Below are 22,284 nucleotides of genomic sequence, written 5' to 3' on the forward strand. Positions count from 1 at the left end.
ATCATCTCCACAGTCTGAGAATAACTCACCTGCATGCCTGCTGTGAGCTCGTACCTCTGGAGCTCAAGGACTTTGAGAGCGAGTGTTTGAGAGCCTCCTTTTTTTCCAGGTTATTTTGCTGACTAACTTTAAGAACTGCCTGGATGATGAGGAGTGTCCGGTGCCTGAAGAGGTGCGGGACCAACTTCAGCAGTTCCACAACGAAATCCTGAATCACTGTGGTCAGTCTTTTTACTTTTAACCTTGTTTAACATTTAAACAAATCTCTCTCTTTCTGTGTGTCAGTCACCTTTCTGAAAGCTGACGGCTGTGTAATGTTGATCTCAGGTGTGCATGTGGAGGAGGAAGAGGAGGAGGAAGAGGTAGAAACTTCACTGACAGGAAGACTGCTGAAACTGGTGGAAAAGGTCAAGGCAATTCGTAAGAAGGAAGTGGAAGAGGAGCCCGAGCCGGAGGAAGAGCCCAAACCCAGTGAGTAGAGCAAGCTGCAGAGGGGTAAATAATGTTAATGAAGCAGTGAGGGAGGGCTGTAACCTGAGATTTTGACGCTTAAATTAAAGTTCACCACAGTAGTGCCTGTATCACGATTTCTAGCACTAACCACGAGTGTACTCCTGTGATTATACCACAGAACTGTTATCACTGTTTACTGATAGATTTTACCACAGAAAGGACGAAAAACTGCAATCAGTCAGACTTGTTCTTCTTTAGACGTATTTTTTATAGTGGAAATTTAAAGGGGAGATTTTTTTGAAGAGATATAAAGGCAATATGGGGCACTGGAATAAAGAATGAATGATAAATTGGATAAAGGAAACTTTTTGTTACTTTATTATAAACATCTCAGCTTGGTTGTAAGGATTTCTGAATAAGAACTTAATTTGCTGAGTATAAAAAAAAAATCACAAAGTGTTTGGTATTACACACATGCTCACAATTGGGGGGATGAGCATTTAAACGGTCAGTATTCAGTAATGTGTACACTGTCCCTTTTAAAACTAATAGATAAGCAAGTGAAAAATTGCCAGAGCGTGTAAAATATAAACAAGCAATAAATAAAAAAGTCAACCGCGCACCATGCAGTTAGATTTAGGATGTCAGTGTCTCTTTGCTATCGTAACAACAGAATGTTCAAAATGTTCAAAAAGCATGTACTAATTCTCTTCATTAATCGATCTCCGTGAAATAAACCAATCAGTGTGTCACTTGCCCTTCCCTTTAAGAGCCAGGTGCGCTCTGACTTCAACGGATTGTTATTTTAATGGTGCAGCTACCTGGACATCCAATGCTTCTCAGCAAAGGAAACTGACCTGCTCGTTCATACAATACAACGTTATTTTATTTTGTATTCAGGAAACTTTTAAAAACACACAGCTAAGTTTGTGAGTTGGTCAGTTAGGCTAACTCAGTTCTCCAGCATGACTCTTTAGTCTTTTCCAGCGTGAAGGGTGAACTCAGGGCAAAGTGGGCAATTAATGTACATAGGGAAAAAATCACCACCACTTTGAATTTCCACTGTTAGTGCTTTTCCACCAAAGTGGAACCGACACAGTTCTCAGGCGCGAATCTAATTTTGAACCGATTCACTGCGTTTCCACCAACAAAAGTAGGTTCTGGAACCAAAAACATTTGTTCACAGTGGGAAAGTAAAAATACTAGGTTCTTCAGCGCGAAACTTAATGGCGTGTCTGTGCAGCGCCCTCTGTTGATGACGTATGATGTGACGTTTTGACGGTTCCACTAAAACTGGTGGAAACGTGGGCTGATTCACTAAAAAGCACCACGGTTCTTTTATGCCCTTTCGGTGGAAAAGCGTTATGTGTGTAGCAGATCTCTTGATTAAGCCAATGTGTGAGAGCCTGTAAGCTGTCGTCGTTGCTAGTTTATGTGCACATGTGGCGGAGAATTAAAAACTGAGAGCTTTGGCTACAGTACATTATCGCACAACACCTCTCAGCCAATCCCATTGCAGGATCAGAACTAACTGTGGTTACTGCAATAACTCCTGTAATCTTGTTCTTCTCAGGTACGTTGCAGGAGCTGATCTCCCACACCATGATTCACTGGGCCCAGGAGTCCTTCATCCAGAACCCAGAGCTCGTGCGCATGATGTTCAGCCTGCTGCACCGGCAGTACGACTCCCTGGGCGAACTGATCCGGGCTCTCCCCAAGGCCTACGCCATCACCGCCATATCCGTGCAGGACACCATGGACATGCTGGAGTGCCTGGGCCAGATTCGCTCTCTGCTTATTGTTCAGATGGGCCCAGAAGAGGAGAGGCTCATGATACAGAGTATTGGGTTAGTTCTGCACGATTTAATCAGAAAAATGTCTAAATTGAGGAATCATAGCAAACACCACTCCCTGCAGAACCACTAATCCAGGGGGTGGGGCTGGATCTGATCCAACTCCTCCCATCCAAGTCCGACCAACTCAATCATGGCCAATCAGGATATGGGTATTCACTAAATCAGTTAAGCACAACTGAAGGCTGAAGCTGATTTCTCTTATCTAACAGACAACAGTAGTGGAACTGTGTAGTAAAAAAGCACAAAAGTGTTCAGTCATTGGCGTAGGAGCAGAGGGCGGTCCCACCCAATATAAGCAATGGGTGGATTTGTCCCCCCTGAAAAATGATACTGCAGAAAATCGTTTTATAACAAACTTTATATATAAAGTTATATTTAGACTAGATATAACAGTACTTAATGTGCTATAAATATTTTTTTTGCAGTGTGACATAACTTATCATAACTAATCTTAAGAATTGTCATGATTTTATAATAATTGGTCCATACACTAAGAAATCTTAACACAGTGGTTTGTTAAAATAATGTAGTTTTAAAATAAACTTTTATTTTGAAAGCGTGCCGAAATCTGCACCCCCGCCATGAAAAGCACCCCCTCTCGCGAGCTTGTTTCTAAGTAAATTTAGTTACGTAAAGCAATTATCTCCACTTTTATCAAAAAGACAGTGTTTAGGTTGTTAAATTGCCTTTGGTTGGATTAAACTAATAATAAACAAAAGTACAGAAAAAAAATATTTAGTTTTTTTTTTTGTGAATAACTGTAATTATGCAAATGTTGTTCCAAGTCACTATAGGGTGGGTTTTGATTCTTTTAAGCAAATATCAAGCCCACTCCTACGCCTTTATGTTCAGCAATCCAGCCCTCCAGAACCAGATAGTGTTTTCTTATTAAGTGAATCAACTAATTTGACTCCTTTGAAGCTAGTAACTTGGTTTATACAGTATTGAGAGCATCAGATGCTAAAGTATCGAATTGTTTGTGAAGACGTTGTATTGAAAAGCATCAAACCTCTATACTGCAGGTTCTACAGAACCTAGCAAATTCAACGAGATCAGCAAAATTATTATTAAATCATGACAATTCTGATAATTAGTTATAATAAGTTATGTCACACACTGCTAAAAGATTTCAATTAGAGCACATGAAATACTTTTATATGTAGTCTAAATATCTGATATTTATTATTAATAGATTGTATATGATTATTATAATATTATTATTTAATTTACTAAGCCTAAGCTTATAAATCGCTAATTGCTTATTTCTTATTCAAACCATTTGATCATTTAACAAACCCACACACACACACCAGTGAGCACACATTCCTTGACACGGAGTGAGCCATTTTCTGAACATTTGTTTTGATGAAGTTTGATCATTTTGACAGTGTTGTTGAATATGTGCTGTAATAATTAAAGTATTATATGTTGTGTTGTAGGAACATCATGAATAATAAGGTGTTCTACCAGCACCCCAACCTGATGAGGGCGCTGGGCATGCACGAGACTGTTATGGAGGTCATGGTTAATGTGCTGGGAGGAGGAGGAGACTCCAAGGTATTTATTCACTTCTACCAGACATGTAGACAGTAGAACGTTTCTGATATTAATTTTAAAAAGGCTCATTTATACAAAAATGGACATCCACTAGAGGGCAGTTTAGACTCAAAGGTGTCTGACAACAGCAAACACAGCAGCAGTGCGGGAGATCAGGACCAGTATAGCGTCCGTCGCTGTCCAATGAAAAACAAGCATCTCTGAAACATGAAATTTATAGGAGAGAGAGAGAAAACTTTCCTAACTTTTTAACTTAATAAAAGTCAATGTTCAAGATTCAGGATTTTTATCGTCACAGAGTACATGTGAGTGAAAAACTTGTGTGCAGATTCCCACCAACGTGCAGAGAACAATATTTACAAGAAGAATAATTAAATAAAATTTAATATAAAATAAGATACACAGATACCTTTACAGTATAAACACTATTCACAATACACTTAATAACAATAAACATGATAACTTACACTATAGACAAATATTGCATGGAAAATTGTTAAGCAAGACTAAATAAGTAAATAAATGATGCTATGTAGATATGCAGATATGCAGAGTGTGTGTGTGGAAGTGAGGAAATAGTCCAGTAGGTAACAGAATAACTATGAGTAAGTGTACAAGGGGCAGAATGCTGTATAATATGGGAAAGTCTGATAGATGCAGTGTAAAGTAAAGTGCAGGGAGCAGAGTTTGTATGGGTGTCAGGGGGGTGGGTTGGGCAGAACACTGTTCTACTGGCTGTTCCACAGCCTGGTCGCCTGGGGGAAGAAGCTGTCTCGGAACCGGCTGGTTCTGGTCTTCAAGCTTCTGAGCCTCCTTCCACTCGGCAGCTGTGAGAACAGGGAATGGCTTGGATGGGACGGGTCCTTTATGATCCTTTTGGATTTCCTCAGGCAGCGGTTGGTGTATAAATCCAAAAGGTTAGGGAGCTGAACCCCTGTGATGTACTGCGCTGTAGAAATTTAGAGAGTTTTTTTTTATTTAGTTTTGGAGAAATTCTGTTGGTCCATACATCAAGAAATCTTAACACAGTACAAGTTACAGTTGGTTTGTTGAAATAATGTAGTAATCTAAAAATCAACACAAAAAGAAGATACTTGTTTTCATTGGACAGCAACGATATACTACTGTGTGGAAATTGCACGTTTCTTATTTAAATGTCTTGCTTGATCAATTGGCTACACTGTGCTCATGATTTACAGTAGCACTGATCTGTTTCTTTCAATTTCATAAGCTTTCAAAAAATAAAATATACTTGAACAAATACAGATTAAATTAACCCCTTAAAATGCCTAGTCCTGTATATGGGCTACAGCTGTAGGTGATACAAAAACCTTTTTCTCTGCAGTAAAATGCCTTATTTACACTTATTTCCAAAATTTGAGGGCTTTGAAATCTCCCATAGGACACTTAGAGAAGCTGATTTTGTTTCCTCTCTACTTCACAGACGTTAAAACTAGACAAACATAATGAAATGAAAGGTTTGGAGGACATGAACTGTTTAAATTGTAATTATGAATAATTATTAATTATTTTGAAAAAGTTCAGGAAAGAGCCATGTTTATGATTTTATTTATTTTATTTTGACATTAGCAGATTTACTTTATTTCATTTGCTTTTCAGTAACGTTCTTTATTAAACATGAAAGCTTTTTATGCAATGACTAGTGGTGTAATGACGAAAAATCCTGGCCTCTTAAGGAGTTATAGATAAGATGCAGATTATAGACAGAGAGTTTGTATAACTGAGTCTGTATAAATGCCTTGGCACACCTTCATCACTTTAATTTGAACCCTGTTGAAGATTCTTCACTAATTCCTCTTTGTACCTCACTCTCTGCAGGAGATTCGATTCCCCCAAATGGTGACGAATTGCTGTCGCTTCCTGTGTTACTTCTGTCGTATCAGTCGTCAGAACCAGCGCTCCATGTTCGACCACTTATCCTACCTGCTGCAGAACAGTGGCATTGGCCTGGGTGAGACTCCTTCTGCGTTATGATTAAATACTGCACATATGGAAGCTGTAAATCCTACACACACTTATGTGTGAGTTGAGTAGATATCATATGTTAATCGTGGCTGGTGAGTCAGTGTATCTGATTTATAAATATTACTGCTGCTTGTTCAGGAATGCGTGGGTCTACTCCACTGGACGTGGCTGCTGCCTCCTGTATCGACAACAACGAGCTGGCTTTGGCTCTGCAGGAGCAAGACCTGGAGATGGTAAAACACACTGTCACACGTCTCACTAGTGGTGGGAATCTCTAGGCACCTTAAAATTCAATTTAATTAAGTTTCAGAGGTCGGCATAGTGATTATAAAACAATTATTGATGCATTAATGCATATTTTCCTTCTATACAGGATCAATTTTCCCTCATTGCATTACTTGGTTAAATATTTGTAATGATCCATAATAAATCCTGCTATTTAATAGGCTCTTTCACACTGTTTCTATTCACTTTAAAATGAGAAATGATCAAATAATTAACGTTTTTTTTTATTAGCCTATAAGGCACACCATATTATAAGGCACACTATCAATGAGCGTCTGTTTTATGGTCTATTTTCATACATAAGGGATTATGAGGTGCATTAAGCGACACTAGTAAGGAACAGGGGTGTCACCATGTTTTCCTTCTAATTAAGCTAAGCAAAAAAAAAAAAACGAGCGCTGGATGTTAATCTACATAGATGTCTCACTTGAAAACTGTTTATTTGGTTGAGTAAAGCGCTTCTGTTTATTTACAGTAAGCTTAGATTTCCAGATTCCGCTAAGGCTGGGTGCAGCAGCATTAGCATTAGCAGCTAACTGCTAGCGCTAGCCACCCAACAGTGCTACACTGAGGAACCCTGATTTTTTTTCAGTAAGCCAGGGCGATATTAGCTAGCGGTTCGCCCCATGTAGCTTGTCTTCACAAAGTAAACACACAAATGCAGTCCGATATACTCCCCTCTGACCTGTGAAAGAGCTAGCGCTGTTAGTGGGTAATGTTTATACTGTTCCAGCAGTGCTAGCTGGGTTTAACGGCAGGCTACAGGCTGATATACTCGCCTCTGAATGGCGATAGAACTAGCACCTAGCACTGTTAGGGGGTAATGCTAATGCTGCTCCAGCAGTGCTAGCTGGGGTTAGCAGCAGGCTACAGGCTGATAATACCCACCTTTGAACAGCGAAAGAGCTAGGGCCTAGTGCGGTTAGCAGGTAATGCTAATGCTGCTCCAGCAGTGCTAGCTGGGGTTAGCGGCAGGCTACAGGCTGATATACTCGCCTCTGAATGGCGATAGAACTAGCACCTAGCACTGTTAGCAGGTAATGCTAATGCTGCTCCAGCAGTGCTAGCTGGGGTTAGCAGCAGGATACAGTCCCACCTTTTTATGTTTTTTTTCTGTTATAGCTAACATCTAGAAAATCCATTTTTGTCTTTTGCGAATCGATTCAGAATCTTTACTTTTACTCAAATCTTTAGAAGATAAAGCAACATATTCACAATCTAATCATTTCTCTCTCTTCTTTTAACAGGTGGTAACATATCTCGCTGGCTGTGGGCTGCAGATGTGCCCAATGTTGCTTTCTAAGGGCTACCCAGACATCGGCTGGAACCCCAGTGGTGGTGAGCGATATCTGGACTTCCTCCGCTTTGCTGTATTCGTTAATGGTAAGTGCTTTTAGAGAAGTTTATAAGTCTTTTAGTGCAGCCGTTTCATTAAGTAGCAAGTCTATCTTCTGGATTATCTATGAGGACATGCAGTAACAACACCTGGACCTCCCCCTGCAGGTGAGAGCGTAGAGGAGAACGCTAACGTTGTGGTACGTCTGCTGATTCGTCGGCCCGAGTGCTTCGGCCCCGCCCTGAGAGGAGAGGGTGGGGCAGGTCTTCTAGCTGCCATGGAGGAAGCTATTAAGATCTCCGAGGATCCGGCCAGGGATGGACCAACGGTTAAGAAAGACAGACGTTTCATGTAAGACTGCACTGACGAGACTAGCTTATGAATGAATGAAGTTACACTTATAAAGCACCGTTCTAGAAACCCAAGGACACTTCACAATTACAATTTACACACAACCATTTACACTCAGCACTCATCAACACACCGACCAGTGAGAAGCGGCAGCCAATCATGCACAGCATACTCTCAACCGGAAACAACCATCCACCTGGAGAACTCCATGCCAATCCATATCTGGGCATACAGTTATATAAACTAGTGCATCTTATTTTTTTAAACATAACATGCATCTAAAATTTTTAAATCATTGAAAAGTTAATTTATTTATATCATAGACTACATGTATAGCTGGACAGAGCATCGTCTCTCAAAAGTAAAGCCACCACAGGTCGCGCCCCCTGCTGTTCGGTTTCAGAAAGCTGTGTAACTCCACCCATCCCCATAGGTTTTAATGTTAAAACAGACAACTTTCAATCACGTTTTTTTCTAATATACTGTATTAATATACTGTAACGTTTTTTAAAGCGTTATTCAGCTCTATTCAAAAAGGTGTGGTTATTGTAAAAGGGCTGGCTTACACCTAGCCGGGGTGGGACTAATGACTGTATGGGTGGGACCACCCTGTGAAGCTTTGTGGAGGCAGCCCTCAGGGGCGGGGTTATTTAAATGAGTAGGCTGTCTCTCCACAGTATTTCTCCCTCCTCTGGTCTCTACTGCGCTCTACAGACTCGGGTTTCAGGATCGCCAACATGGAGGAAGATTTTGGCTTAATTTTCCTTTAATGAATGGGAACGGAGACATGGCGTCCATCTTTTTTACAGTCTCTGGTTTTACTTTATTTTTAAGTGTTTATTTCTTTTATTGTTGATGATTATGGCTTGATAAAAACCCAAAAATCAGTATCTCAGAAAATTAGAACATTATATAAGACCAGTAAGCAGCTTCCTGCTGGAAAATGAAATCCGCTTCTCCATAAAAGTTGTCAGTAGCAGAGGGAAGCTGTAAGGTGAAGTGCTGTAAGATTTTGTGGGAAAACAAAACTGCACTGACTTTAGACTTGATAATAAAACACAGTGGATCAACAACAGCAGATGTCATGTCTCTCCAAACCATCACTGATCATCAGTAAATTTTACTTTTTATTTGTAAATCAAGGGAGCAGAGTCTGGAGGAAGAGTGGAGAGACACACTGCCAAAAATACCAGTATAATATATTCTTATATAATATTCCAATTTTCTGAGACACTGATGTTTGGGTTTTCATTGGCTGTAAGCTACATAATCAACAATAAAATAAATAAATGATTAAAAAAAGATCACTCTGTGTTTAATACATCTATATAATATATGAATTTCACATTTTAAACTGAATATCTGAAATAAAGTAACTTTTCAATGGTATTCTATTTTTTGAGGGTTCAACTAGTATACTTACACCCACACACATACACACCAGGGAATTGTAGAGTGTCCAATTTAACTGATCTTCATGACACGAGGAGAGCATGGAAATTACTCCCAAAGTTGGACTTGAACCCTGGACCCCCGCGGTGGGAGTTGTGTACAATAAACTGTAATGATTTTTTCCTCTGTAGACCACAAGTGATGTGTGTACTGTGTCTGACTCAGGTTTGGAGGGGAGGAGCAGCACGAGGAGAACAGGGTTCATCTCGGAAACGCCATCATGTCGTTCTACTCTGCTCTGATTGACCTGCTGGGTCGCTGTGCTCCTGAGATGCATGTAAGTTTCACATAAAGGGCAGATTCTGCCTATTTTTCTGGAACTGTAAAGCATGTTTTACTCGAGTTTTCATGTTTTTAACCACTAGCTATTACATCTGTCCACAGCTGATCCAGGCTGGTAAAGGTGAAGCACTGAGGATCAGAGCTATCCTGAGGTCTCTTGTGCCCATTGAGGATCTGGTGGGAGTCATCAGTCTACCTGTGCAGATTCCAACCTTTGGCAAAGGTATAGTGAGAAAAACACTCTCATAATAAAGTTTTAGCTTAGCATTTTGTTATTTGTGTAATTTTATCTCAGACTCCGTTTCCGTTTTCTCCTTTTTGATGGTCAGATGGTCAGCTGGTCGAGCCCAAGATGTCTGCCAGTTTTGTGCCAGACCACAAAGCCTCCATGGTGTTGTTCCTGGACAGAGTGTACGGGATAGATAACCAGGACTTCTTATTGCATGTCTTGGAGGTGGGCTTCCTGCCTGACATGAGGGCTGCAGCCTCTCTGGACACGGTGAGATATTATCTCAGCTATTAGCAACTTGCTACTGACTTAGCCCATAGCCTTTGCTGGGAAGTTTAGCTCATTCAAACGGTTCACAACCGCCATAGGATACTAATGGTGGCCTGTCGCTTTCCAGTGTAAACGCAAGGTTAGGCGCTCATACTCTCTCACTCTCTCGTGCTCTCTCTTTCACTCGCACCTTCTCTCTCTCTCTCTTTCTCTCTCTCTGTCTCTCTCTCTTTCTCTCTTTTGCTAGCACCTTCTCTCTCTCTCTCTTTCTCTCTCTCTGTCTCTCTCTTTCTCTCTTGCTAGCACCTTCTGTCTGTCTGTCTCTCTTGCTCTGTCTCTTTTGCTAGCACCATCTGTTTGTTTATTTCTCTCGCTCTCTCTTTTGCTCACGTCTGTCTGTCTCTCTCTCACGCCATTTTTCTCTCTCTCTCTCTCATGCTTGTGCCGTCTGTCTGTCTCTCTCTCTCTTTTGCTTGTGCTGTTTGTCTGTTTCTCTCTCTCTCTCTCTCTCTTTCGCTCACATCTGTCTGTCTGTCTCTCTTACTCACACCGTCTCTCTTTCTCTCTCTCTCTCTCTCTCTCTCACACTTTTTCTCGTGCCATCTCTCTTTCTGTCTCTCTCTCTTTTGCTTGTGCTGTCTGTCTGTTTCTCTCGCTCTCTCTCTTTCGCACATGCCATCTGTCTCTCTCTCTCTCTTTTGCTAGTGCCATCTGTCTGTCTGTCTCTTGTGCTCTCTCTCTTTTACTCACACGTCTGTCTTTCCCTCTCTCTTTTGCTTGTGCTGTCTGTCTGTCTGTCTCTCGCGCTCTCTCTTTCACTTGCACCATCAGTCTGTCTCTCTTTTTCTCCCTCTCTTTCACTCGGGCCGTCTCTCTCTCTCTCTCTCTCTCTCTCTTTTACTAGGGCCATCTGTCTGTCTCTCTCTTGCTCTCTCTCTCTTTCACTTGCGCCATCTGTCTGTCTCTCTCTCTCTTTTACTATCGCCATCTGTCTGTCTTTCTCTTGCTCTCTCTCTCTTTCACTCGCGCCATCTGTCTGTCTCTCTTGCTCTCTTAATTTAACAGTCTAAGGCTGATATTTTTTTCAAAAAGAACTGAAACACTGTAATGCATCCAGTAATATGCTTAGGAAAAATATTAGTAGTTTAATTAGTAGGTTTTTTTTAATAAAGCACCACAATCAGGCTCATTAATTGTTGGGTGAAGCTAAGGTGAAGATGAAGCTATACAGAACAAAACTAAAACGTTCCATGATTTTTTTGTACTGTTACACCTTTACTATTTAATATTTAGTACATTAAAAAAGATAAAGACTTTCTAGTTCTATCTTTACTCCCTGTTATATTGTTGTCTGTGTTTTGCTGTGTTTGGGTTCTAGTTGGCGTTCAGTACCACAGAGATGGCGCTGGCTCTGAACCGGTACCTGTGTTCTGCTGTGCTGCCTCTGCTCACGAAGTGTGCCCCCCTGTTCGCCGGCACAGACCACCGAGCCATCATGATCGACTCCATGCTGCACACCATATACAGGCTCTCCCGTGGCCGAGCCCTCACCAAGGCCCAGAGGGACGTCATCGAGGACTGCCTCATGTCCTTGGTCAAGTCAGTCCACTATTGTCTTTTGTCCTCATTTACTGTGGCATAAACTTCTAAAGTGAAAACATTACATTACGGTCTTTTTTTTTTTTACCCACTGAAAAAATTAAGGCAGGTCATCATGAACTCAAATGATGTTCAGTCAAAGTCTCTCCTAACTCACATTTCTTAAGATCTGGCTATCAAGACATTAAGTTAAGTCTGTTCAGTCTGTGTCCTTCTCCCTTAGTTTGTTTACTGCTTTTCCCATCATTCTGTTAGAACCCTTCCCCATCACATGATGTCTCCTGACTTGGAAACTTTCAACAAAGTAGTAACGAGCCCTTTCTGAGATTTTAAAGTTTAATAACTCATAACATGATCAGGGTGTATCATCAGATATTAAGGAAGCATGCTGAGTTGAAGCACAGCAGGTGCTTCAGCCAGTATTTTCTTATTTGAACTGTGCAGTGTTTTACGGTAATCTGTGTGAGTTATAGCCTCTATACCTATCCTGAATGACTGCTTCAGCAGTGATAGCCAGGGTTAGCAGCAGGCTACAGTCCGATAATATTCACCTCTAAATGGGGAAATAGTGGTTAGCAGCTAATGCTAATTAATGCTAATACTGCTCCAGTCTCAGTGCTGGAGAACTAAACTGAATCTCCTGTATAACTCTGTACTTCAGCAGAGAAGCTTTACTGCTCCTTAACCTGACTGATAAAATTCATACATACCACACACTGGATTATAAGGCACACTGACGATTTTTGGGAAAATTAAAGGATGTTAAGTGCACCTTATAGCGGGAAAATACGGTACTTAATCACTTACTGTAAAGCCTAGCTGTTGTTACAATGGAATATGGTGACCCGTAGGATGTGTCTCAGCCTTACACATTGCATATTGGGCATGTGTTGGGTTAAATAATAATAATAATAATAATAATACATTTTATTTATAAGCGCCGTTCACAACACTCAAATTAATCAGTCAACCTTTATTTTGACTCGGATGTACATTGAGGGCAGCCCTCATTTTCAATGTAGCCGAGCATTTACAGAAACAGGAATTGACATGACAGAGAAAATAATAACTAAGTTTATTTATTTTAAAATAACAGTAAATAGAATATAAAAATAGACAAACAATAAAAATAGAATTAGAAAAAAAAATAATAATAATTTTAATTGATAAAAAAAATTCAAATGAAAAAAATTAGATTAATACAACAAAAATTAGTTAAAATTAGCTAAAACTAACTGTTACATAATACAATAAAAATACAAATAAATAAATGAACTAAAAAAATAAGAGCAATAATAATAAAAATAGTAGTAATAATACAAGAAAATCAAAATAAGTTAAAGAGCAATAATACAAAACTACTTTAAATAATAAAAAATAGAAAACAAATAAGGAAATCAAATAAATGAAGCGATTTCCGAACAGGAATAAAGCCTGGTCTTGGATTATTCAGCGTTTTGAGTGGAGATTTTTCTTTTCCTAATAAAAATATCGTCGTTGTGTCTATATTTATAAACAACCTGACCCAAACTGACCCATAACGCTTAGTACATTAAATACATTTAACTTTTAAAAATTTTGTTTATTATTATGTGAAACATTCATGTTTAAAATGCAGTGGATTTTGTGCTGTTTTACTAATATGTGTATTGTTTTTAGGTATCTACATCCATCCATGCTGCAGCATCTTCTTAGGAGGCTTGTGTTTGATGTGCCAATCCTCAATGAGTATGCCAAGATGCCCCTGAAAGTATGCACACGTTCCTTTTTCTCATTTTTACTCTCTGGTAAAACGCCAGCGCAGGAGTTTTTAGTCATGTAGTCAGTAATAACTGAGGGGACTGTTTCTTTTAGCTGCTGACAAATCACTACGAGCGCTGCTGGAAGTACTACTGCCTCCCCAACGGCTGGGCCAACTTCGGCATCACATCAGAGGAGGAGCTGCATCTGTCACGAAAACTTTTTTGGGGAATCTTTGAGTCTTTGGCACACAAGGTGAGGTGTGAAACAAGAGGAAGGCGCACATACAGTACATGCAGATCCATACACACACTCAGGGGTTTCAGGTATTCTCACTGTGTGCTTCTGTTTGCAGAAATTCGATGCAGAGTTGTTCAAAATTGCCATGCCCTGCATCTGTGCCATTGCTGGTGCCATTCCTCCAGACTATGTAGATGCAAGCTATTCTGCCACAGAGAAGAAAGCCACAGTTGATGCTGAAGGAAACTTTGATCCCAGACCTGTGGAGACCACCAAGTGAGTATCGTCCTGGGGAAACAGCTAACCCCGCTGTGTGTGAGCTAGAGCTTAGATCGGGCCCAAAAAATCCGACCCGACCCGACCCAGCCTGAGCCAGAGCCCAACCCAACCCGAACCATGAACTTTCATTATGAGCCCGAGCCCGACCCAACCGCCCGATAAACTGGCTGTTTTTGATCAGAATTATGATCAGAATTATGTTAATTAACACTGTAACATAGAAGCATAGAACTCTTTTTTAATTAAAATGATTTTTAAGAACAGCTACACACAGTGCTGCACGTCAAACGCGGACAAGCGTAGGAATTCACGTGCGCCCAGAGCTACGTGATTATAACATTTTTCGTTTTTCATTATAGTTTAATTTTATTTTGTTTTTTTTTCTCCTACAGTTCAGTTAGTTTTAATTTGTTTTTAGAGTGGGCTTGCTAGTTTTATTAGTTTTTACACATCTTCTCAGAGAGATCAATCTAAGAAACAAACGAGAGAAAGAGAGAGAGAGAGAGAGAGAGAGAGAGTGAGAGTGATTTCTGGTGTTAGCTACTCACAGGTAAAGGTTCTCACATACAGTATCTGCTGTTTTTGTTTTATTTCCTCGTGCTCATATTCTAATCCCATTCATAATTCTGCAGTTTCTCAGTGTTCTCAGTCGTATTTTGCGGCTGGCGCGAGCGCTTTAAACAAGAACAAACGCCACGGACCACGAGGTGCTGCGCGCTGCCGCTGCTGTGCCGTATCCGACTCCCTGGTGAATCCGACTCCGCTTCACAAACAGAATCATACACAACAACGCCCGCTGTATGACTCCGGGAGTGAAAAGCTTAATAAAATAAATATATATATATATATACATATAAAATAAAAATATAATTAAAAAACTGATAGCTACATCTCAGAATATTTTCTGGAGCCCGACCCGGCCCGGCCAGAGGAATGTGGTGGGAAATCTCGACCCTACACGATTTCGGATGGGGCCTCGGGTCGGGTCGGGTTCGGGCAGAGAATATAAGCTCTAGTGTAAACATATAGTCACTGGGAAAATTTTTAAAATAGAAGTTTACTCAGGTTTCATCTCTTAACTTCCTGCTTGGTTCTTCACAGCACCATCATTCCAGAGAAACTGGACGCCTTCATCAACAAATATGCAGAGCACACACATGACAAGTGGGCTTTTGAGAAGGTTGGTTATAACGCACTTCTACTCTCACACCTATAATATTGCTAGTCATGGTTTAGTGAGATCTCACACAAAGTTGTTTTCTTTTAGATCCAGAACAACTGGACTTACGGAGAAACGATGGATGAAAATGCCAAGACACATCCCATGCTTCGGCCATACAAGACCTTTTCTGAGAAGGTTTGGAAATATGCTTTTCCTCAGATGCAGTATCAGTTTTGTGAGGCTATTCACTGTCTGTTACAGGAACCAGTGTACGGTACCATCTCACTTTATGTCATTAATTAATTCCATTTCAAAGTCTTAATGTGTCATTTTAACAACAACCTAGACACTCTGTTATCCTTGGTAAGCAAAGCACTTAACATCATGTATACATATATTGTATGTTATTATAAAGAAAACAAAATGACTTTTATGGGTGATGGGTGACATCCATGTGCTTAAGGTGGGAGATATCCTATAGTAAACATGTTTATCTTCCAATATTCACATTTAGTGACATAACATAACATTTATTTGCTCCCTATAAACACTCCAAAGACCAAAATCCATCCATTCAGTTCTGTGAATTAACTGAAAGTGTAAAGTGTCACAATAAGGAAACCTGCAAAGAACCACCCTGACTCAATATTGGCAGCTGTGGAGAGTGGTCGCACAGGCTATAATGTAAACAGCACATTGACTCGACCCTAAAGTATGAATTGGCCTTTAGCCAGTAGACTTCGTCTGATGGAGGGATCTGTACCTACAGTCTGTGCCAATTCAGCAGATGAGAGAGATAAAAACCTTTAAATAATAAATGTTGTGTTTGTACCACAGTTAAGTATGAACTAGCTGGTTCTTGTTTTGCCATTCAGCACAAGCTAACACTAACATATGGTAAACACTTATATATGCAAATAAATGGGGCAATGGAGCTATAGCTTATTTTGCAGCTCATTCTGAAATTGACTGAAATTGGTAAGATCTCTTTATGTAAGTGTGACTTTGTGTGTAAAAAAAAAAAAAAAACCTTCCTGATGATGTTTTGTACTATAGCCCATAGACCTATTCTAACTTGTGTTTAAAGAGGTATACTATTTCCCCTTCAAATCTTAGCTCTCAACCCACTGTATGCTAAGAATAAAATGCAAAATATCTAATAATATTTATATATTTATATATATAATTTAAAAATAGCTAACATCAGTGAATTCTAAAGTTGCCAACTATACCACCACAGCCAGAATTGTTTGTCCTTTTCCACAGTACAATAAATGTCACGATTAAGTATATTAAGCATTATGATGCTATAGTGCACTAAAGTGTTTATGTAGCCACATTATTATTGATCAGTATATTTAAAGAGTGATAAAATGGATAAAATGTTCTTAACTGTACTAAAATGGATCTATTTTAAATATACTTAAAAAAAAAACAATTTTAAACATTTAAACTACTTCATGTATGCATCCCCATATTTAAATGTGCTTAAAGAAAAATTATAATACATTTAATGAGTATTACAACTGTATCACTATTATTATACACCTGGTACATTAGAAATGTACTAAGAATTGATGTTAAATATATGTGATCTATTTACATTAGAAAACATATATGCTTCTTGTTTCTGTCTTTTGTAAGTAGCACACTTCTAGTATACTTCGTTGGGTATACAATATATTTTAATATACTGTACTACAATTTTTTTGCCTGTTACAAATTTACTTAATTTTTTTTTATTAGTAGTAGTAATTTAATTAACTTTCTAAAAAGTTATATTAAACTTTAAGTGAACTACTGTAACATTTGTTTTAAAACACTTTGCTAAAAAAGTAAAAACATATTTTTGACAGTAAGTATTTTAGAAGTATATTGAATTACATTAAGCTTAAAGTGTACTTTATAGTAGTTTGTTTTTGAAAAATACACTATCTTGTACTTTTTAAAAATTCTATAAAAACATTTGATGAATATTAATGTACTTTTAACATATTTTAAGTAAGTACATAAATCTGTTACTATATTTACAGCAAACATAGACATTTTTCAATATGTTTTAAGTACAGTTATGTATATATTTTTTATTTTTCACCAGGGGTATTATTCCGATATCGTCGTGCATCCCAACATATAAGTATAAGCGGATATATTACTGTGCTGCATGTTTGAGACATTAGTGATTAAATAATGCATTTTAGATTTTAGTTGAATCCAAATACAAATATAAAGCATGCTGCCATATTCTGTCCTTCAGGATAAAGAAATCTATCGCTGGCCCATTAAAGAATCCATTAAGGCCATGCTGGCCTGGGAGTGGACTCTAGAGAAAGCCCGTGATGAAGGAGAGAAGGCGGAGAAGGCTGCAGCTGCTGCCACCACCAGGAAGATCTCCCAGACTGCTCAGGTAAAACTGTGGGGAAAAGGTCTGACCTGTATGAAGGACCAAAACTGCCAAAATTAAAAATAAATTAATAAAAAAACGTAAGTAAGTCACTCAATAAAAGTAATATGGTGAATAAAATGGTAAAGTATAATTATAATTAATATACAAAAATGAATACATACACATAAAACTAAATATCTTAATCAGTTGTTATTTATGGGTTTCTTTATTAAAAATGTTTAATCTTTCTTTGAATTAATGTATTTATTTACATAACTATTTGTTTCTGCATTGATTTATTTCCAGACTTATTTATTTATGATGTTACCGTGTCTTAGCATTCCTATTGGTGAATCGATGTCAGATACACTAGATCGGTTGTTCATGTCTTTCCCCTTTGGCGGTAACTTTGGTAATGTGGAAGATTATTTAATAAAGATCATTTAGATCCTAATTCAGACTCTGATCGAGTTCTTTGAGATGAGCAGCATAAGCAGCTGCTTCTCTGAGCAGATCTGATACCAAACCCGACATTTCAGCTCCTCTACTCATATCAGCTCCTCTCTCTCTCTCTCTGGGCTTGATTGCTAAGCCTGTACATGAAAAACACCCCCTTCATTAGCATATAAGGACAAGGAAATACAGAAATAAATGAATCAGGAAATAAATGAACGCAGAAATAAACAGTTATGTAAAAAAAATAAATTAATTAATCAAAATAAAAATTAAACAAATATTAATGAACAAAGCCATAAATAACAAATTATTAAGATATTTATGTGGTATTTATGTATAATTATTCTTTACCATTTTAATCACCATGTTACTTTTATTGAGTGTTTTACTTAAGTTTTTATTTATTTATTTATTTATTTTTGATTTGGGCAGTTTTGGTCCTCCATAGACCTGGAGAGTGAGGACACAAAAAAAATCGATTAAAAAGAATTGCTTTAATAGAATTTAGACCTGATGTGTTTTTTTTTTCTGTTTCCTCAAAGGCTACATATGATCCTAGCCAGGGTTACTCTCCCCAGCCAATAGACTTAACCACCATGGCTCTGTCCAGAGAGCTGCAGGTACGGTATAAGATTGAGTAAATAATGATATAATCATTTTATAATCTGTTTTGTGCTGAACTGGAACATCCCTTTTCTCCTGTTTTCTGTTTATTTCTAGTCTATGGCAGAGCAGCTGGCTGAGAATTACCACAACACCTGGGGCAGAAAGAAGAAGATGGAGCTTCAAGCCAAAGGTGCTGTTTATATATTATAATAATAGAACGAACAACAAAAAAATGATATGAAATTAAAAAAACATGTTTAATTTTTGGTCAGTGTGACATTTATCAATTTAATACTTTGACAAGTTTTGGGATTTAGTGCCCTCTCTGGTAAGAATGGGTAATTGCGCAGAGTATGCAGACGAATCATTTTAAACTGGGTGGGTGTGATGTGGTCTCCTTTCAGAGCGGATGAATCCGATTCCAGGTTATGTTCAGTCAGAGAGAAAGAGAGAGAGAGAGAGTGCTCAGTCAGAAATTTCACTCCTTCGTTTCTTTATTTTTGCTATGGGTGAATGAGCTACTGAGCTCTGAGTTTCTTCTTCTGAAGTCTCCAATGCTCCACCAGCCGCTCGCGTTCAGTAAAACTGAGCCGGATCCTCTTTTAGAGTACGTAAAGACGCGTGACATGGCCAGGAGAAAAACTCCCGTGAAAAGCGACCGACACCCCAGTTTTTAGAATAAATATATTATTAAGCTTAGCAGAGAGGGTGGTTTCAGCACACTGGTACCATTAAACACAATATTTTATCCATATTCTTCTCCACTCAGAAATACTTCTGCTTTTAGCTTAGAAACAAAATAATACAGACTGCCACTTTAAGGTTAAATTTAAAAATAGAACTAGATTCACAGTAAAACTTCTTTATTATTCTTACCATTTAGTGTAGTGTAGAAGAAATTGGTTTTCATTTATTTTTACCATTTTTTTTCTTATTTTTGCTTCGCACCTCAGAATTTCAGGAAACTGAGAACAAGAATCTTGTCTTAATTTTTTATTTTTACATTATTCTATCAGATTTTTGTCACAAGATGCAAAAATGGAGGGGAAAAATTAGTAAATGGTACATTTTTTCAATTCTGTTAGCAAAAAGCAGAAATAAAAAAGTAAGAGAGATTAGAGATTAGAAAGACAGATCAGTTTCTTCCTCACCACAGTAAATGGAAAAAATGAAATAATGAAGTTTTATAATTTTATAAATTGCATTCATAAATCTTAGATTTTTTTTTTTTTTTTTTTTTGAGAATTACAGGTTTGCTTCATTAGGTGCCTTATAATTAGGTGCTCCTTATGTATGAAAATAGACCAGAAAATAGGCATTCCTTGATAGTGCGCCTTATAGTCCATAAACTACAGTAGTTTAGTATTCAGTAGAACATTTTTTACATTTATTTAATATGAAAATATGGAAAGGTTTGTTAAAACTGCAGCATGCTGTGTTTTGTTATAGGTGGCGGAACCCATCCTCTGCTCGTTCCTTACGACACTCTGACGGCTAAAGAAAAAGCCAGAGACAGAGAAAAAGCCCAAGACCTGCTGAAATTCCTTCAGGCTGAAGGATATGCTGTCACCAGGTACAGAATCATTTGTCTAAATATTACTTAATCTTTTATGTTATCCATTGTTTTGAGGTAAAACTGGAGATTTATGAAGATATTGTAGTGATCTATCTTAGCATTAGCTTGTTTATCTTACTTTAAATGTGCCATATTGAATGCTAAAGGATTAAATTAGTATTTTGAGCTGGTTTTTGATTTTATTTTATTTTTGGAATAACCAGAGCAGCACTTGCCCTGTTCATCCATTCTCCTTTCTCCAGTTAGTTTAGCATTAGCTTTTTAGCCTTTACCCTCAGAGCCTTGTACTATTATGTGTAGATTATGGGGGTGTAAATCTGTCTTTCTTGCTCCGTCTTGTTTTCAGGGGTCTGAAGGACATGGAGCAGGAGATTTCGTCCATCGAGAAGCGTTTTGCTTATGGTTTCCTCCAGAAGCTGCTGAAGTGGATGGAAATTGCTCAGGAGTTCATTGCTCATCTGGGTGTGGAGATAAGCTTTTTTTAAATTCTCAGATAATGTTCAGCATGGAACCTAGATCTTTAAATAAAGCAATGACACCAAGGGCCTTATTCTAGCAATCTATAGGCTCTTTGCCATCGTAACAATGGGAAAAGTACACCTTGTGTGGCTCAAACCATGCAAAAGAGATATATTAATTCTCTTTTTTAATCATGGGTGTTTTTTGGGTGTGTAATGTGAAATAAACCAATCAGCATGCCACTTGCCATTCCCTTTAAGAGCCAGGTATGTTCTTACTTCTGGCGGATTGCTATTTTAATGGTGCAGCTACCTCGACATGTCATTCACTTCTAAGCAGAGGAGATTAACACTAACAAGAATAATATGACAGTTACCTACTGTATATTTTGTGTTGATGTAGAACAGTATTGTATTATTTTATTTTGTATTCTGGCATACAGTATGTTCGATATTGTTCTCTGCTGCCTGTGCATGTGTGTTTAACTAGTGTTTGAGCACTGGATTTGTGCCAAGAAAGCAATAAACGTTTAACTGTTGACGCCTCTCTAGGTTGTTTTCAGTCAGTGGTGCACCTGTTTTTTCCGTTGTCAAGATAGCAATTCACCAGAAATTTACTTAATTACACCCCTCTTTCAGACCACCACTCCCATTATTCACAAGCACCATTACTATTTAAATGATGCAGGTGGAAGGAGTGTAAAGAGACTGTTTGGGATGGGGTGTAAGATAGCAATGAACATCACGACACGCTTTACACAGGTTGTTAGACAGTTTGTAAGGGCCTCTAGTCTGATAGAATAACTGATTTTTGTGTATGTTGTTCTACAGAGGCTGTTGTGAGCAGTGGTAGAGTGGAGAAATCTCCTCACGAGCAGGAGATCAAATTTTTCGCTAAGGTAAGATAATTCACCCTTAAAGTGTGAAATATCTTCAGGTTCTGAGGACCGTGTATCATACCTGTGCTTTCTTGACACTTTTCACCCCTAGATTCTGTTGCCTCTGGTGAACCAGTACTTTAAGAACCACTGCCTGTACTTCCTCTCCACTCCTGCTAAAGTGCTGGGAAGTGGTGGCCACGCCTCCAATAAGGAAAAAGAGATGATTGCAAGGTAAAATATTGCTGTTACTGTCAGATGTTGTTTTGTAGTATCACATAAAAACCCTCCATAATTATTGGCACCCCTTGTTTAGAAGTGTTTTTCTAATACATATATATGTATATATATATATATATATATATTGTTTATATATATATAATATAGGACAACAATGCAAACACCTTTATTTGGTGGGAAAAAAATATTTTAATGAAATCATGTGTTATTATTATTGGCACCCTTGGTGTAAGTACCTCCTTTTGCTAACAAGACAGCACTTAATCTTCTCCTATAACTCTTCACAAGATGGGAGAATACAGAAAGAGGGATTTTTGTAACTTTATGTAAGCTCGGCTACATTGAAAATGATGGTTACCCTCAATGTATTTACCAAGGGAAAATTGATTGATTGATTGATTGATTGTCGTTCTGGGTCTTCTCCTATGCACTCTCCTCTTCAGCTCACCCCACAGCTTATCTATTGGGTTGAGGTCTGGGGACTGAGATGGTCGTGAGAGGAGCTTGATTTTTTTGCCTTGTGAAGCATTTTTTAGTAGATTTGGCCACATGTTTAGGGTCATTGTCTTGCTGGAAGACCCTGTGACAACCAGTCACTTCAGTTTCA

At 38.4% G+C, this 22,284-nt stretch overlaps 1 protein-coding gene across 15 annotated transcripts in view; it reads left to right on the forward strand.

The window, feature by feature from the left end:
* The window catches only part of LOC103022324 (ryanodine receptor 1), a 175,025-nt gene that overhangs the window by 85,490 nt on the left and 67,251 nt on the right, over positions 1–22,284 (forward strand). For all 15 annotated transcript variants that reach the window (XM_049483340.1, XM_049483345.1, XM_049483348.1 and 12 more), the window contains 24 exons: positions 110–221; positions 328–471; positions 2,027–2,300; positions 3,749–3,866; positions 5,706–5,838; positions 5,991–6,085; positions 7,385–7,520; positions 7,641–7,824; positions 9,442–9,553; positions 9,661–9,781; positions 9,888–10,057; positions 11,436–11,656; positions 13,316–13,406; positions 13,511–13,651; positions 13,752–13,912; positions 15,017–15,095; positions 15,183–15,272; positions 17,335–17,484; positions 18,462–18,539; positions 18,640–18,715; positions 19,975–20,098; positions 20,448–20,563; positions 21,391–21,458; positions 21,550–21,671. In XM_049483340.1, the coding sequence (XP_049339297.1) occupies positions 110–221; positions 328–471; positions 2,027–2,300; positions 3,749–3,866; positions 5,706–5,838; positions 5,991–6,085; positions 7,385–7,520; positions 7,641–7,824; positions 9,442–9,553; positions 9,661–9,781; positions 9,888–10,057; positions 11,436–11,656; positions 13,316–13,406; positions 13,511–13,651; positions 13,752–13,912; positions 15,017–15,095; positions 15,183–15,272; positions 17,335–17,484; positions 18,462–18,539; positions 18,640–18,715; positions 19,975–20,098; positions 20,448–20,563; positions 21,391–21,458; positions 21,550–21,671 (3,116 nt within the window). The remainder of the gene's footprint in view (positions 1–109; positions 222–327; positions 472–2,026; positions 2,301–3,748; positions 3,867–5,705; positions 5,839–5,990; positions 6,086–7,384; positions 7,521–7,640; positions 7,825–9,441; positions 9,554–9,660; positions 9,782–9,887; positions 10,058–11,435; positions 11,657–13,315; positions 13,407–13,510; positions 13,652–13,751; positions 13,913–15,016; positions 15,096–15,182; positions 15,273–17,334; positions 17,485–18,461; positions 18,540–18,639; positions 18,716–19,974; positions 20,099–20,447; positions 20,564–21,390; positions 21,459–21,549; positions 21,672–22,284) is intronic.

This window comes from Astyanax mexicanus, chromosome 9, assembly GCF_023375975.1.
Source record: "Astyanax mexicanus isolate ESR-SI-001 chromosome 9, AstMex3_surface, whole genome shotgun sequence".
In the NCBI taxonomy this organism is placed as follows: Eukaryota; Metazoa; Chordata; class Actinopteri; order Characiformes; family Acestrorhamphidae; genus Astyanax; species Astyanax mexicanus.